General features: G+C 38.1%; 1 protein-coding gene across 1 annotated transcript in view; it reads right to left on the minus strand.

The window, feature by feature from the left end:
• LOC149196590 (mitochondrial import inner membrane translocase subunit TIM10-like) overlaps positions 1-12,969 on the minus strand; it is a 111,118-nt gene extending 98,149 nt beyond the window's left edge. The window contains exons 1-3 of the mRNA XM_089405578.1: positions 12,714-12,969; positions 12,560-12,612; positions 12,347-12,399 (exon numbers count right to left, since the gene is read on the minus strand). Of these exons, the coding sequence (XP_089261704.1) occupies positions 12,347-12,399; positions 12,560-12,595 (89 nt within the window). The 5' untranslated portion in view covers positions 12,596-12,612; positions 12,714-12,969. The remainder of the gene's footprint in view (positions 1-12,346; positions 12,400-12,559; positions 12,613-12,713) is intronic.
• Between the last annotated feature and the right edge of the window lie 3,843 nt (positions 12,970-16,812).

Below are 16,812 nucleotides of genomic sequence, written 5' to 3' on the forward strand. Positions count from 1 at the left end.
CCTAATAGAAGGGATACACCTCGGGATGATAACAACAACTACCACAACAATTTCAGGGGCAACAACAATCAAAGGAATGGCAGATTCAACAACAAAGGAAAAACGAATCCTCCCGCTACTCAACATGGAAATGGTCGACCTCCAAAAGATCAAGAAACTCCAGGTATGGTGAATCTAATGATGTAGATAACAAGCAAAAAGAATTTTATCTTATATATGCCCTCTCTACTACCTCTCCACCAGATACCTTGGGAAATTGGTTGATTGATAGTGGTGCCTCAAGGCACTTCACTGGGTATAAGGAACCTCTGGAAATCATTCCTGGAGACAATGCCACCTATCCCGTGAAAGGAGTTGGGAATGTTACTCTTTAATTAAATCAAGGTAGCACCATTCATCTACAAGAAGTATTATATGTACCTAATCTAAAGAAGAACCTGGTATCTATCTCGACAATGTAGGACAAAGGATTCAAGGTGGCATTCATTGATGGAAAGGTACATGTTTGGAAAAGAAATTTCAAAGAAACATTTACTCTTGGATTTAGGGTTGATAGCCTATATCAAGTTGGAGGAAGCCCATTGGAAGCTATGTCTTGCGACACATCTCTTCAATCCAAATTATGGCACTGGAGGTTTGCTCATCTACATTATAAGGTTCTACCTGATGCAAGGAAGATGGTGACAGATATGCCCGAATTTAAAGTAGAACATCAAGGTGTTTTTAGGGATGTGCCGAAGGAAAACATACAAGGGGACCATTCCCCTCAAGTGGTAGCAAAGCTACCAACATTTTGCAATTGGTTCATTCTAATATATCTGGTATGTTGTCTGTGACATCTTTGGGAGGATATTTATATTATGCTATCTTTGTGGATGAATTCTCTCGCAAAACTTGGATTTATTTTTTGAAGAAGAAGGACGAAGTTTTCACATGATTCTGTTCTTTCAAAACCTCGGTAGAAAATCAAACAGGGAAGAAGATCAAAATAATAAAATATTGAGGACCGATAATGGAACCGAATATGAATCAAATGAATTCAATGACTATTGTAGAGAAGTTGGCATTAAGAGGGAGACTACCACTGCATATACTCCTGAGAAAAATGGTGTTGCTGAAAGGAAGAATCGTTCTATTATAGAAGCCACACGTGCCATGCTCGTGATCAAAGCCTTTTGAAGTTTCTATGGGCAAAAGCTGCCAACACTGTCGTGTATGTTCAAAATAGATGCCCTCATCAAGCCTTGGTCTCCAAAACTCCCAAAGGAATTTTCACTCGTAAGAAACCTGATGTTTCTCACTTTAGAATTTTTTATAGCCCCGTGTATTTTCATGTGCCAAAAGAAAAGAGAAGCAAATTGGATGCATCTGGGAAAAAAGGAGCATTTGTGGGCTAGAGTGAAACTCCTAAGGCATATAGAATCTATGTGCCTAGTCAAAGGGAAGTGGAGATAAGTCATGATGTCACCTTCAATGAAGATGCTGCCCTTGGAAAGATTAGGAACCTTCCTATTCCAAGGAAGGACAAAGAAGCAGACATAGGAAACCAGAGAGAACCGCAGGATGAGCCGATGCCCGATGTTGAAGGACCAATGAACCCCATTGATACACCCCCTCATGAGCCCTCCTCCTCAAAATGGTGATCCTCATGGCTTTTGGAAACTCTCGAAGATGCCGAGAGACATATTGCACCAAGGGGGACATTTCGTGAAAGTAAGAAGTCGAATAGGTGCCCAAGGTACTTAGCTGCCATGAGCACCATTGTTCAAACTAAGCCTTGCACATTCGAAGAAGCTATGAAGCACCAAGTATGGAAGGATGCTATGAACGAAGAGTATGAGTCAATTATGAAGAATGATGTCTAGGATGTGGTCCCTAGACCCAAGGAAAAATTTGTTGTCACCTCGAAATGGCTCTACAAGATTAAGCATGGAGCTGATGGAAGTGCTGAAAAGTTCAAGGCCAAGTTTGTTGCTCGAGGCTTCTCTCAAAAGGAAGGTGTGGACTATGATGAGATATTTGCACCAGTTGCCTGATATACCACCATCTATTTGATTATAGCCCTTGCTGCCTCGCAAGGATGGAACCTACACCAGATGGATGTCAAACCGCCTTCTTGCATGGTTCAATTAAGGAGGAAGTCTATGTAGAACAACCAGAGGGGTTCGAAGTTCAAGACACATGTATGTAGGTTGAAGAAAGCCCTCTATGGGTTGAAGCAAGCTCCTCGGGCTTGGTATGAGAGGATCGACAGCTATCTGATGAAGCTAGGTTTTATAAGAAGTGAAGTTGATCTGAACCTTTACTTTAAGGTTGAGAATAATAGACCTCTCATCTTGGTACTTTATGTGGACGATCTCTTTCTGACAGGTGCAGACACTCTTATTCATCAATGCAAGAGGGAGTTGGCTTCCAAATTCGAGATGAAGGACCTAGGACTGATGCATTATTTCCAGGGGTTGGAGGTCTAGCAAAAGCCCGTTGAGATTTTCCTTTCCCAAGGAAAATACATTGTGAAGCTACTTGAAAGATTTGGGATGGTGGATTGTAAGTCCATGACTACTCCGATGGAACTCAACTTCAAGAAGTTATGCAGAAGTGTTGTTGGGCCCGATTTGGGAAATCCTTCTGAGTATTGTCAACTCATGGGGGCCCTGATGTTCTTGGTGAACTCTCGTCCGAACATATGCTTTGTAGTGGATACATTGAGTCAATTTATGGTCAAACCTCATCACATACATTGGATTGCTGCCAAGAATCTTCTGAGATATCTTCGGGGCACAATCACCAATGAAATAAGATACATTGTCGGGAATGTGAGGCTCCATGGTAATTCTAATGATGACTGGGTTGGCAATGTAGTGGATCGTAAGAGCACATCAGGATGTTGCTTCTCACTAGGTTTTGCTTCGATGTCCTGGATGAGCAAGAAGCAGGAATCGGTTGCTTTAAGCACCACTGAGGCCAAATATATTGCTGCTAGTATGGCCTCCTGTGAAGCTGTTTGGTTGAGGAAGCTCTTTAGTGAGTTGTTTGGACATGTGTTAGATACCACTGTGATCTTCTGCGACAACCAAAGTGGGATTCGTCTTTCTGAGAATCACGTGTTTCATGACCACTCCAAGCATATTGATATCAAGTACCACTTTACCTAGGATATGGTACAACGAGGAGCAATAAGGCTCCATCACATTGGGACTGATGATCAAGTCGCAGATATTCTTACGAAGCCCCCGGGCAGGTCAAATTCTTAACCTTTCGTGAACGACTTGAAGTTATGGAGAGACCCTCTTATGAGGGTCTCGTTTGAGTTGGATATTGAGCTCTCGGAGCTACTGGTGGCTTGGGGTACTTCTTCGAGCGATAAGCGACCATAGGGTGAGTGGTTCACCTTCCCCTGGTGGTGCGTTGTGTACAGGTGAGTGGTTCACCTTCCCCTGTGATACCCCATGATGGTTGATATATGCATAGGATGAGTGGTTCACCTTCTCCTATGGCATATGAGCAGGATGAGTGGTTCGCCTCCTCTTATGGCATATGAGTAAGATGAGTGGTTCACCTTCTCTTGTCGATACATCCTACCCACGTAGTCCGGAACTCATGGGAAGTACCTCTCATTTGGCCAATGAGTAGTGAAATGAGGATAGGGACCATAGTACTACCGATGGATGCATCGTGTACTACCGTACTCCCTATTCGAGGATGTTTGATATTGATCTAGGATCAATGGAGACTGACTTCGGGTCAGTGGAGAGTGGTATGATACACTCGATCATTTCTTCTTCATGGTTCAGCACAGCACAGCAGAGTAGAGCAGAGCAGGGATGACAAGGATGGCACAGATTGTCAAATGGTTTGGCAAGTGGAGTTCTCCCTAGTTGAGAGGGAGTGTTAAAATTGGCAACTAGGGCCAAACTCCATCTTGGACAGCTCACATGGTGGAAATGATATTTTTGTTGGATTCCTCCTTTCGAGAGGTGTAGGATTGATCTAAAGATCATCTCATTCTAACATGTATAAATGGAATTATGAATTTATTTCTTCTATGGACAAATTGCCAAGGTCGGCCAGCAATCTAATGTAGGCTCAAGAAGCCCAAAAGGCATGCCTCTTCACCCTCAATGTTGCATATAAATAGGAGCATCTACCTCATTTGGACATTCATCATCTCACACATAGCTCTCTCTCTCCCCATCTGATTAGGTCGTACGAATTTCAGGGCAACCTTCTTCTCCTCCACACGTGCAAAAGTTTGACTGGGTTTTCTGATTTCTACGTTGACAAAGTTGCAACTAGCTTTGACCAGCATTGATCGGGCAGTGTTTGACTTCGTTTGACTGCGATTTTTGTGGGAATATCTCTGTTTGGGTAGGCCGCATATTTGGGCACAGAAACCGAGATTTTTTGGGTTGTTTGACCAGCGTTGACTACAGCAAGTTTGACCGCAAGTTTGACTGTGTGTTGACCAAGTTTAACTGATTTCTTCAAGACTATTTTGAGCTGAGTTGGACTATTTTTGGAGGCCGAATTGAATGGGTTTGACCGAGCTAATTTGGAGGAGTAATTCTGTTGATTTGACCAACGTTGACTTTCTAGTTAAGGCATCATGTTGACTACAATTTGACTGGACAAATTTGACTGTGTTTGGGCAAGTGAATTTTGTATAGTGTACTCTCTCTCTTTGTCGAACTTTTGAAGAATAATAAGAAGATTTGATCAAAGGGTTTTCCCCGCATTGGGGTTTTTCCCTGGCATCCTCCAAATATTGTGTCCGCTTGTCTTCTGCTTATTGTTTATGTTCTATCTGCATTTACTATCAATATTAATGCGATTGCTAATCTGGAAATTTCTATTAGGCTAACAAGAAAATTGAAGTAAATTGCTCTTAACCATAGAACATACCAAAATTAACAAACAAGCTCACAAAGATATAGATCAACGACTTAAAAATTATCCTCTTAGAGGGGGAAACCTCTTTTACAGTATATAAATGAACAATTCTCAGATGATACAAATGACAAGACCTCCTTTGTATATATAGGAGTCTAAGGGGTCACAATATAATCAGAGCCTACATAACAATAATAATGTAAGGGCACAACAATAACAATAGTGGGCTTCTATGGGGCACAACAATAACAATATGGAGGCTACATGGGCACAACAATAATAATAAGGGGGATACACTAGTATTATAGGGACCTAACAATGATGGATCAACAAGATTTGAATCTGAACTTCTCAACTTCTTCAAATTGGTGATCGTCGGTGTTGCCACAGGTTTACAATCCATCATCCCAATTTTTTGTAGAATATTGATCACATATTTTCCTTAACCAAGAAAGATTTCACCAGCCTTTTGCCAAACTTCAAGTCCCAAGTAATAGTGCATTAGTCCAAGATCCTTCATGTTGAATTCAACTGCTAGTTCCTTCTTACATTGACGAATAAGATGCTCCACACCTATTATTAATAAGTCATCCACATATAGCAATATGATCACTAGTTCATTCTTTACTACTTTGATGTATAGATTCGGATCTGCAGTACTTTTGACGAAACCAAGCCTTATTAGATAAGCATCCATTCAGGCATACCATGCTCTTGGAGCTTGTTTTAAGCCATATAAAGCTTTCTTTAATCTGTAGAAATGGGATTTCTTCCCATGGACTTCAAATCCTTGAGGTTGTTCAATGTAAACTTCTTCATCAATTGTGCCATTAAGAAAAGCAGTCTTCACGTCCATTTGATGTATATTCCATCCCATAAAAGTTGCAATAGAGATGAGAGTTCTAATTGTTGTGTATCTGGTTGTAGGAGCAAAAGTTTCATCATAGTCAACTCCCTCTTGTTAAGAGAATCTTCTAGCTACAAATATTGCTTTGTATCTATCGATGCTCCCATCAGTTGCATGCTTAATCTTATAAACACATTTGGAAGTCACAATATCTTTTGGTCTAGGAACGATTTCCCAAACATCATTCTTCATTATTGATTGATATTCTTCCATCATTGCATTCTTCCATACTTGTTCAGCAGCCTTTTCGTAAGTAGAAGGTTTTGATTCAATGAGTTTGGTCATATATGTTGCATAACCAGAATACCTTTTGGGTCTTTTGATTTCTCTGAATGTTCCTCTTGGGGTTGCATGTCCTTCAGCTTATTGTAAAGTTGCTCTAAGCCAAGCAAGTCTCTCTCTGGTTTTTGGAATGATGACAGGTTCGCTTGGTCCTTCTGGTTCTTCATGATGATCAACTGAGGGTTCTGGAGAATTGGTTTGTCTTGGACTATCTTCATTAGGAAAGACAAGTCCTTCTTCTTCATCAAAGTCAATGGGAATATCTTTGGACTTCTTATATGCAACGCTTTCATCAAATGTGACATCTCTACTTACTTCAATACGTCATTGTTCTTTGATGTAGATTCTATATGCTTTAGATGAGTTTTTGTAACCAACAGAAATTTCGTTCATCCCTGTAGGATCCAACTTCTTTCTTGTCCTTGAGAATATGAATCAAGACCAGACATCCAAATATTTTGAGGTAATCAACATTAGGCTTATTTCCAACAAAAAATCCTTCCGGAGTTATGTCACCAAGAATTCTACGAGGGCTTCTATTTTGAATGTATATCGCGGTCAGAGGCTTCTCCCCCCCATAGGAATTTGGGAATATTTTGATCATGTATCATGGCTCTTACGCATTCTTCGATAGATCGATTCTTTCTTTCAACTATACCATTTTGTTGGGGATTATAAGGGACTATCAGCTCCCTCTTAATCCCAGCTTCTTTGCAAAAGGCTACAAGTTCTTTAGAGATGTATATTCACCTCCATTATTAAATCTCAAGATCTTGATCTTCTTTTTTGCCATATTCTCAACTTCAGCTTTGAACTCATGGAACTTGTCAAACACTTCATAATTAGACTTCAAGAAATAGATCCAAGTCTTTATGGAATAGTCATCAATAAATATTACATAGTATAGTCATCAATAAATGTTACATGGCATACATGACCACCAAGTGATTTTTCAAACATTGGGCCAAAAACATCAAAGTGGATTAGGTCCAAGATTTCCTTGGATCTTAAGTCACTGCTAGGGAATGACTTCTTCACATTTTTGCCAAGAGCACACCTGTTACAAACTGATTCATGTTCTTCTTTCAATTAGGGCATACATGTAACCATTTGACTCAAGGATGGCAATATCCTGTAATGGAGATGGCCACATCTTCTATGCCACAATTCACATGGATTAATGTCAATGTGTACTAAATATTGAGGAGGAGTTAGAGGTCTATATAACCTCCTCTCACGAATCCCAATAGTTCTAGCACTATCTATACTAGATCCCTTAGCCCAAACAACCACCTTGCCATCAATAAATGTTATCCTGTGTCCTTTATCTTCTAAACAAAAAATAGAAAATAAATTATTTTTCAAACCTAGAACATAAAGGATGTTGTTGAGATGAATGTTCCCACTAAATTCCAGCAGGATGGAGGTAGATCCAATGCCTTTAACTGGATAGCTATGTCTCCAAGTTTGACCTCGTGAGAGTAGCTTTCTTTAGATAAAGTGTTGAGATGTCCACATTCACCTGTCATATGCCTCAAAGCTCCACTATTGATTAGCCATGCGTTGCCATCTTCAATTGAACTTGTAAGAGATGAGTAGAGATTTCCATTCTTGACTTCCTTAGATAGTTTTGAAACAAAGGTGGTGATGTGTCCTTTGATGGATTGAAGGAGAATCGTTAGAGCCTTGAGACCTTCCTTCGTGTACTTGGCCATTGGAAGAGTGAGAGGGCAACTGCAAAGATGACTTCGATCAAGAGTGCCAACACTTTTGTGATCTTCAAGCTTCCTTCCTTCACCTTAGCTCTGATACCATGTTGAGAAACCAAATGTAGTGTAGTTTAATGTTTGATTCATCTTCTTGATAATTACTTGTGAATATTAGATGTCTTCTTATTACTTCTTTTTTCAAATGAAAAAAAAAACAAATTGCCTTCATTAAAGAAGAGGAAGTTGCATAATTCTACAAAGTGAGAGGAATGATTTACTACATATTTCTCGGTCAATTCATGAGTGCCTACTAAGAGTCAGCATAGACCAAGAAAGGTCAAAAAAGCAGAGTAACCATAGAAGGTGAATTTCCAAACATCAAAACGAGTCCCAAAAAAGTCTTGAAAGCTAGAAGCCATCACAAAGATGCACTGCAGAGCAAAATGGACAAAAAGTCAGCCCAGTTTAGGACGCAAAGGATGTTTTCTTATTACTTCTTATGTCTTCTTCATCAAGCAATTATACAAATGTTCAAAACATAAAGGTCACAATGAGACAAACGACACCAGAAATTAGTCCAAAGGCCAAGGGAAAACCCAACAATCCTTCTCTTATAAAATCAGATCAAAATGAGAGATATCCAAGACCAAGCACAAATTGCCACAAATATACAATGTTCCACCAAGACTCCAGTGCGGGGCGATGCACAGGGGGAGACGTGTGGGAGTACCCTCAAATTTTAGGGAAATTTTGACGATGCGGGGAGACGTCGAGGTATATAATTTATATATATATATATATATATATATATATATATATATATAATTCAAGTTCATATTCATTGTTCATTGTTCAAAAATGAAAGCATAAAAATATTAAATAGACAATTGAATCATTGACCCATCCTCATCATTCATTTTGATACATACATCATTCATGAATCATATGACATACTCAAGTCTCATCACTGAATTATCCATAAATACCATGAGATTCGATAAAAGAAATAAAAATCAATAATGAAATATTCAAATACATTTATTTGATTTTTGATAATTTAATTTTTAATTTTTTATTTTGGTCTTATTAGACAAATTTAAAGGGGGACGCCTAGAAGCACCCTTTTTGAAGGGGTACACCCAGAGACACCCTTTTTGGGGAGTTTAGACTACCACACTGAAGGGGGATGCCCAGACACACCCTTTTTGGGGAGTCTAGACTCCCATGCTAGGGAAACGCACCCCCTTGCGTCTCCCTGAGACTCCCCAAAAAGGGTGTGTGGGAAAACGCACCCCAAGAGACTCCCCATCCCGGGTGCGAGGGGTGCGTGCACCCGACCTTGGGGGACACATCCCCGTGGAACACTGCAAATATATCATGTCAAACCCTCCAAGTCTCCTCCAATATTCAAAGTCAACACAAGTCAAACTTCCTCAAAATTTGGTCAAACTCAAAATTTCGACCCTACAGTAGAGGTTGAATTTTGCCCTGCAATTATCTCAAAAATTCAACCTTATTCCACAAGAAAAATTGGTCACGTGTACGAGCTGCAGTAGGGTAGAAAATTCGATTTTCTTCTTGTGCTTTGACTGCCTTCTCTCTCCTTTGACTTCAGCCTTCTTCTTCTTTGTTTAGGTGTGTACGATACTTAAAGAGGTGATGGATGAGTGAGCTTTCCAAGAGGTCGAATTGTCTCTTATATATAGTTGTCTAGGAGGGTCGAATAGGTGCCACCAGGCCGACTTGTCCAAGGAGGGCCAACTTGGTCAACTTGTGGGCTTATGACTCAAAAATAAAATTTAAATTCTTTTTCTTACAAGTGTCCAAATGGGACATGACTCAAATAAGTTTTCTTGATTTAAAAATAAATTCTTTTGATTCTTTGGGCTCTAAGCATGAAGAACATGCTTTAACAAAATATAAATATAATAAAATAATAAATACATCAATGATAAATTTATATTATGAAGACAAACTCTAGTTACAACTTCAACACAAAGCTGCTTTGTGTCCCCATCCTATCAATGGGCATGCTAGCAGCTCACCCACATGTTCACATGTTGTATGTACAACTCCGATCATTCATCGACACATGGCATGATATGGGGAAGCAAGCCTGCATTAATCAATCAAACAGCTTGCACATTATCAAAAGAATTGTTTCCTGTCAAACCTAGGGAATGCACATGTCATCAACCTATGGCTCATCTGACAACTAGTGCTCCCCCATTTCTCTACCCCTATATCTTAGACTACAAGATTCATATAATAATTTTCCAATGGTCCATCACATCAAATACCACTAGGAAATTATAATCCCCTCCTCTTTTTAAACATATTTCTCTCCCCAAAATGTAAAATAAAAGCCCCACGAGCTATAGAACATTTATGATCAATACCTCAAAAAGAGGGGTGTAGTCTTGAGTTACAACACCCTCGAGTCCCTTCCCTCATTAATTACAAGGATCTAAGAACAACTGACAGATCACAATGTCCTTCAAGCATATCCTAGATGATATCTCATTGTTTAGGCCAATCTTTCATTCCAATAACATTACAAGTGTGCCATGCTAAAGTATTCCACCTTGAGAATCGATAACGTTTGTCTTATGTTCTTTTAAATGGATACTCAAAAACTAGAGATGTTTATGAACAATGCCAAATTCAAGGACCCCCAGTTTTACTATAATTCTGGTCTAATACACTTGTTTTCATTAACAGTTGAGGATTGGTTAGGTGATATTATTATTTTCATCTTGCATTGGTTATTACCGCTAACCCTTAATGTTTGGATATGATTCGAGACACCCATTTAAATTATTGTTCTTTTACAAAGAAAACAAGGGCCACTTTCTAATGAACAACAGGTTGATCATCAATACATCAGATAGATACGTCACTCTTCCAACCCATTATTATCTATGTTGCCAGGAAACGTGGGTTCGGGGACGGGTACGGCTGCGGGGACGAGGACGTCATTTTTCGAAACAGGATGCGTGGGTTCGTCGGGGGTATATTATTATTTATATATATATATATATATATATATATATATATATATATATATATATATAAATATTATATTTTATAAATTATAATATATATGAATTTGTATATTTTTCAACTTTAAACAAGAAAACTAAAATATTTATGATTTAAACTTTAAATATTTAAACATGCACATCGTTGAACATTCAACATTCACAATGAAATTTCAAAATTTCTAGTTAGATATCAAGTACAAATTGGAGTTTACATATTAATAAGAATCATGATATATGTCCATCGTCATACTACATTCAAAATTTGTCTTAAGGCATCTCCAAACAAGAACTGAGAAATTTTAAAATACTAAAATAAAAGTATCTAATGGTGAACAATGGCTTCCTCAAGCGATGTCATCAACATCACTCAAATATTCAGTTAGCATGCTCTCCAGGTAGGGATCACTCTCATCTTGAGGCTCTTGCTCATCCATAGCAATTGGAGGTAGCTCAATAAGGCCATCTGGTTGTATCTCCTCATCCACACACATAGCGTTGTTTGTGTATTGGTCATATCTAGGGTCTTTTTGAGATATGAGACGAAGTGTGCTATGAACGTACACTAAGTTCTCTGCCTTCTTTTAGCCCAACATATTTCTTTTTACTAAATGGATAAAAGCATAAGTACTCCAATTCCTCTCACAAGATGAAGAACTAGCTACCTAGAATATTAGGGGAAGCCCATTAAATTAATTAAAAAATAAAATATAAAAACTAAAATGAACCCAAAAGAACCTGATTTTGGGGTTCCAAGTACCCATCATCAGGGTTCTCCGTACCCGTCAAGACAAAAGAACCCAATTTTTTTAATGAAGAACCCAGTTCTTCATAGAAGAACCCGGTTCTTATGGGTTCTTCTCAGAAGCACCCGAACCCGAATCAAGTACTTGGGGACGAGAACCCGGGACGGGTTCGAGAACCCCACCCCCGGGGTTCGGGAACCCATGCAACATAGATTATTATTAATAGGTTCCTTCGTCCACTTGACAACGTTTGGGTACAGATAAGTTGCATCCCTGGCAGAGTGAAGATATCGATTTCCTTCAAAAATAGTTCTGCTACTTTTATTCCCGTACCTTAATTTCTAGTCGAAACGCCATCCAAATAACTTTGAGTGCTTGCATATATATGCATATGAATTGTTTTACAAGCCAAGAGATAACTGCAATTAAGATATGAATTCAAAAAACAAGAATCGCAAGGTCGTTTTAATGACTGGCATCAATACAAAATCTCTTCCCGGAGCATTCAATGAGGTTAGCATGAGATGAAAATAGCTCGGGATTTCATGTACTTCAATGAACAAGCCTTGCCTAGATTCATAGAAGGAATTATAAACCAATATTATGAATGGAAGATTAGAAAGATCTTTCAAAGTTTAGCCGGGACATGGAGATATAAGCAAACACAAGCATGCAACAAAAGACAAATGAAATCCAGAATCACAGGAAATTCCAATTTTAAATATATTATTTTACATACATTTAAAAGGAAATGTAGGAATAGCAAATTACTTATTGAAAAGCTCAACTCTGTACTCCATTTCCTGCTCTGCCATGCCAAAAATCTGCAAACAAATTAAAAGACGCCACCATCATACTTCTGTAGAAACAATGGAAATCCAGTGCTGTGTGCTTGCAGAGATTTTAAATATCTAGCTGCATTTAGATGAAGGACAAGCTTACGGTGAAATAAAAATAGATGAACTCCACAGATCTCAAACATACCTGATCTTTCTCGAATCCAGAAGGAGCTGACGCCATTTTTATATTCCCCGATGCTGAAAAAAATAGAAAATCATCTTCTTTGCACATCCAAAAGTTAAACCCTAAACCTTGACCTTAAAACCCTACGACTAAACAACATAAACAAACAACCTACCAGAGAGCTAAGCGCAGTCCGAGGGCCTCCAAATCGACAGGATGGGCCGCTGAGTTACCAGCTACGTCACGTCAACGCCACTTTGATATGCTAGGTTTCACTGGCATTTACCCATACATGCTCGGTAAATCTGATGTCTTTCGATTAATCGGATTTCAAGCCCTAGGTGTTCTTGCTACACTGTCGAATCACCAACTCGCGTTATTCATCTATCCCACTAAAACCCACGAAGTAACGAAGTGTTTAGGCTCGTGATAAGCGAATTTATCTCTCCAATCTTATAACCAAAATTTTATGATCTGAAATGAACAGGTGTCTCAGAAAACAATATATCGTTTTCAATTTTACAAAAATAACTATATATTAAATATAATGTTTACTAGGTTTAACATGGATTAAAAAAAAAAAAAAAACCAACAGCGTTTATATTAAAAATATAAGAAGTTGTCAACATATTTCGGGTGTATAATTAATCACTTAGTCTATTGAGGCGGAGGAGTTGTCCGAAAAGTTATAGAAATTCAGGTTATATTTAGAGAAAGCAAGGATTTTTGTAAATCTAAATTATAGTTGTTAAATTTCAAAATTTTAAGTGTTTTAGACGTTTTTTATGATGTTGAATCCATTTCCACCATCAAAAACACGATTCAAACACTGCCTCTACAAGATTTTTTGAAATTTTTTTGCCCGGATTCCGGCCACTTTTAGTTGTCTGGGCAATTCCTTCGCCTCGTTAGATGACTCCATAATATATATATATATATATATATATATATATATATAGTGCAATTACTAGTAATACAGCTAATTAATTGGACCTAGAGTATGCTCTAAAATTGCTTTTGCTTGGCTAGGAGCTCGTCTTCTTCTAACGTAAGGAAACAGGTTAACGGCCCAAAACCCAAAGGCATCTGGCAGAAGTGAAATTTTGCCCCCTTACGAACCACCAGCGAGTTATTCCAGGTGACATGGTTTTCCTTGAATAACAATGATGAGTCAGTCTGAATTCGCAGATAACAACTAGAGATAGTTGTCTTCACTGCTGGTTTGACAATTGAGATATGATAGGCTTTCCCACCCGTGGAAAAATACAACTAACTAATATGAAAATATTTTCATCATTTTTCTAATATTTGCATTACAAGTATTGAAGTAAACAATAATAACAGTCACATATACGACATAACGCAAAAAAAAAAAAAACAAAAACAAAAAAAAAAAAAAAACAAAACTAAGTAATTAGGAATTTTCGAGTTCCTTATAGATGATCATATGCAAAGTATGCATAATTGATTTCCCTCGGGATGAAAAGATGTTCAATTTTTTATCATTTGTCTGCCACACTATTTTCTTCCTTGTAAATGTGTGTGAAGTGGACCTCGATGAAGTGATCAATTAGCTTCCTAATCCTTCACATCCAACACAAAAGAGAGAGGTGTGAATAAAGATTGTTTTAGTGCCCAATAAATCACCATGATTGAGTCACCAAAAATATTCAGCTTTGTGAGAGAAAGCCATTTTGCACAGTATAATACGCCCCATAAAGAATGAATTTGGCCCTAGAGATTGTACTATTGCCACCAAACCAGCTGAAATGGAAGTATTGACCAGGTCTAATGACAATGAAGGCCCCACATCCACAAGATTTATTGTTGGAAGCCCCATCAAAAAACCCCACAAGGAAACTTCCCCAAATGTTCACATGATGGATGTTCCGCATGGGACCAGAAATTGCCACCAAGCCAATTTCATTAAAATATGCACAATTTTTTATGCAAGTGTGAAATATATCTCGCTATTTATTATCAAAGATCCTTGCATTCCTGGTTCTCCAAATTCCCCACAATATATAGAAAGGAAGAGTTTTAAATTCCTTATGTTTCTTGATCCAATCTCGAATACAAGCATCAAAAAACTTCTAATACCAATTGGTCATGAGATTAAAAATTATTAAAACGCCAAACCAAATGGAAATTGAAAAAGGACAAGAGAGAACAATATGTGCCACATCCTCCAAAGCATGTAAACATAATATGCATCTACCAAGGCCCACATATCCGCGTCTGCACACATTGTCCCAAGTAAGAATTTTGTTTTGACAAGCAAGCCAACCAAAACACTTCGATTTGGGAGGGAGATTACATTTTGAAATTTGATAGAACCAACTAATTCCCCCACATGCACCACCGACCTAGAGATGTAGATGTATGCATGATTGACTTGGATCTAATCTTTAACAATCTTCCCATCCCAAGTGAAGTAAGCCTCGTGACCATCCAAAAAAATCCCTGCCAAAATTAGATGTTTTGTATATTGATCCCATTCCTTAGCCAAGACCCCATATAAACCCAAATCCCTTTAGTAGATCTAGGTATCTGATTGACATAATAGATACCATGAGTGTGAATATGTCGAATGAGAGAAGGGGACAATATATGGTCACCATTAAACCCGATAATAGGGTTCAATCCTATCTCAACACTAGCTCCGTCCCCAATCAACCATCGTAAATTACCCATTAACCACTTCTTAATTTTCATCAAACCATTCCAGTTATATGATGTAGAGGTAGGAGACTTAGATCCCTCTTTAATCCATATTAAAAGGGATTTATTTTTGAGATATTTATCCTTAATAATAGACTACCATATCCCATAGCCGAATAATGCCCTCCACAAGCTTTTTACCCCTAAAGCCCAACCAAAATTTTCAATGTCCAATATACCCCAACCCCCATCCTCAATGTTTGGAAATGTTCGCCAGGTTGGAAAGATGTATTTTTTTTGTGTCATATGAGCCATTCCATGTAAAATTTGAAATTATAGAATTGGTCCCCTTGATAATGGAGAGTGGCAATATGTATAGGTGCATCCAATAAACCGAAATGCTTTGAAGAACATGTTGAACCATAATCAATCTACCTCCAATGGACAACCAGATGTTCAACCTACGCTCGAACTTGTCAATTAACCAACACCAATCTTGAATACAATAGTTGTTTGGTTTCAAAATGAAACCAATATATTTGAAACCATAGTCCAAAGGGACCACGTCAACATTAAAGGTAGCAACAATCACCTGAACATCTACACACTCTTGTGAAGCATCAATGAGAATAGATTTCTCACAATTCATAAAAAAACAGAGGCAAGGCCGAAAGAATCGATATTCTAGCATAAATAGGTCCATTCAATACATGACGCCTTACCAAAAATAAGAACATCGTCTCTGAAAATGAGATGAGAGATAGACATGTTCCTAGTGATCTAGAGTCCAGAAAAATGACCCAATCGTTTAGCCTTAGAAATCAACCAACTCGACCCATCGATTACCAGAATAAAGAACAACCTTGTTGTAATCCCCTGGTTTCCCAAAAGAATTTTGTCGGAACCCCGTTGATAATAATGGCAAAATTAGCTAAACAAATACAGGACATTATCCAGTCAATCACCTCCACCAATAATCCAATTTTGTGTAAGATCAACCACAGGATGCCCCAATCAACACAATCTAATGCCTTATGCAAGTATAGTTTCAGCAGCAAAGCCTCTTTCTTCTATCACTTGATTGTGCGAATACCTTTTTGGGTGATGGTAACAACATCTTGAATTTGTCTATTCTTCAAGAACCCAAATTGTTCAAGAGATATATGTCTTGACAGACCTTCTTTGATATGAGATGCAATGAATTTCGATATCATTTTATAAATGATATTTCATTGGGAGATAGGCCTAAAATCTGCAAAATATTTGGGATAAGAAACTTTATGAATGAAAGTAATGAAAGTAGCATTGAGGGCACCAAAAATCTTACAGTGCATCCTCATTTCTTCAGCAATTTATAAAAGTTCCATAAAATGTATGAACATTTCAACTAGCCAAGCATTCGAGTCAAGACTTTTGTCCTTGGCGAAGGATTTAAGAACTAATTTCAATTCATCATAAGTGATCAACCGCCCAATTTTTTCATTGTCATCAGCATAAAACATGTTAGGATATGATTTAATAATATGTAGTTAATTTTCAAAGTTAGTCCCCTCACAAGCCATGAATAAATCCTCAAAATGTTTTATGGTCGACTCGTGCAGTTCGTGTAATGT

This window comes from Pinus tabuliformis, chromosome 2_2 (assembly GCF_031772625.1).
Source record: "Pinus tabuliformis cultivar Carrire ecotype Pingquan chromosome 2_2, CPIR1, whole genome shotgun sequence".
NCBI classification, from domain to species: Eukaryota; Viridiplantae; Streptophyta; class Pinopsida; order Pinales; family Pinaceae; genus Pinus; species Pinus tabuliformis.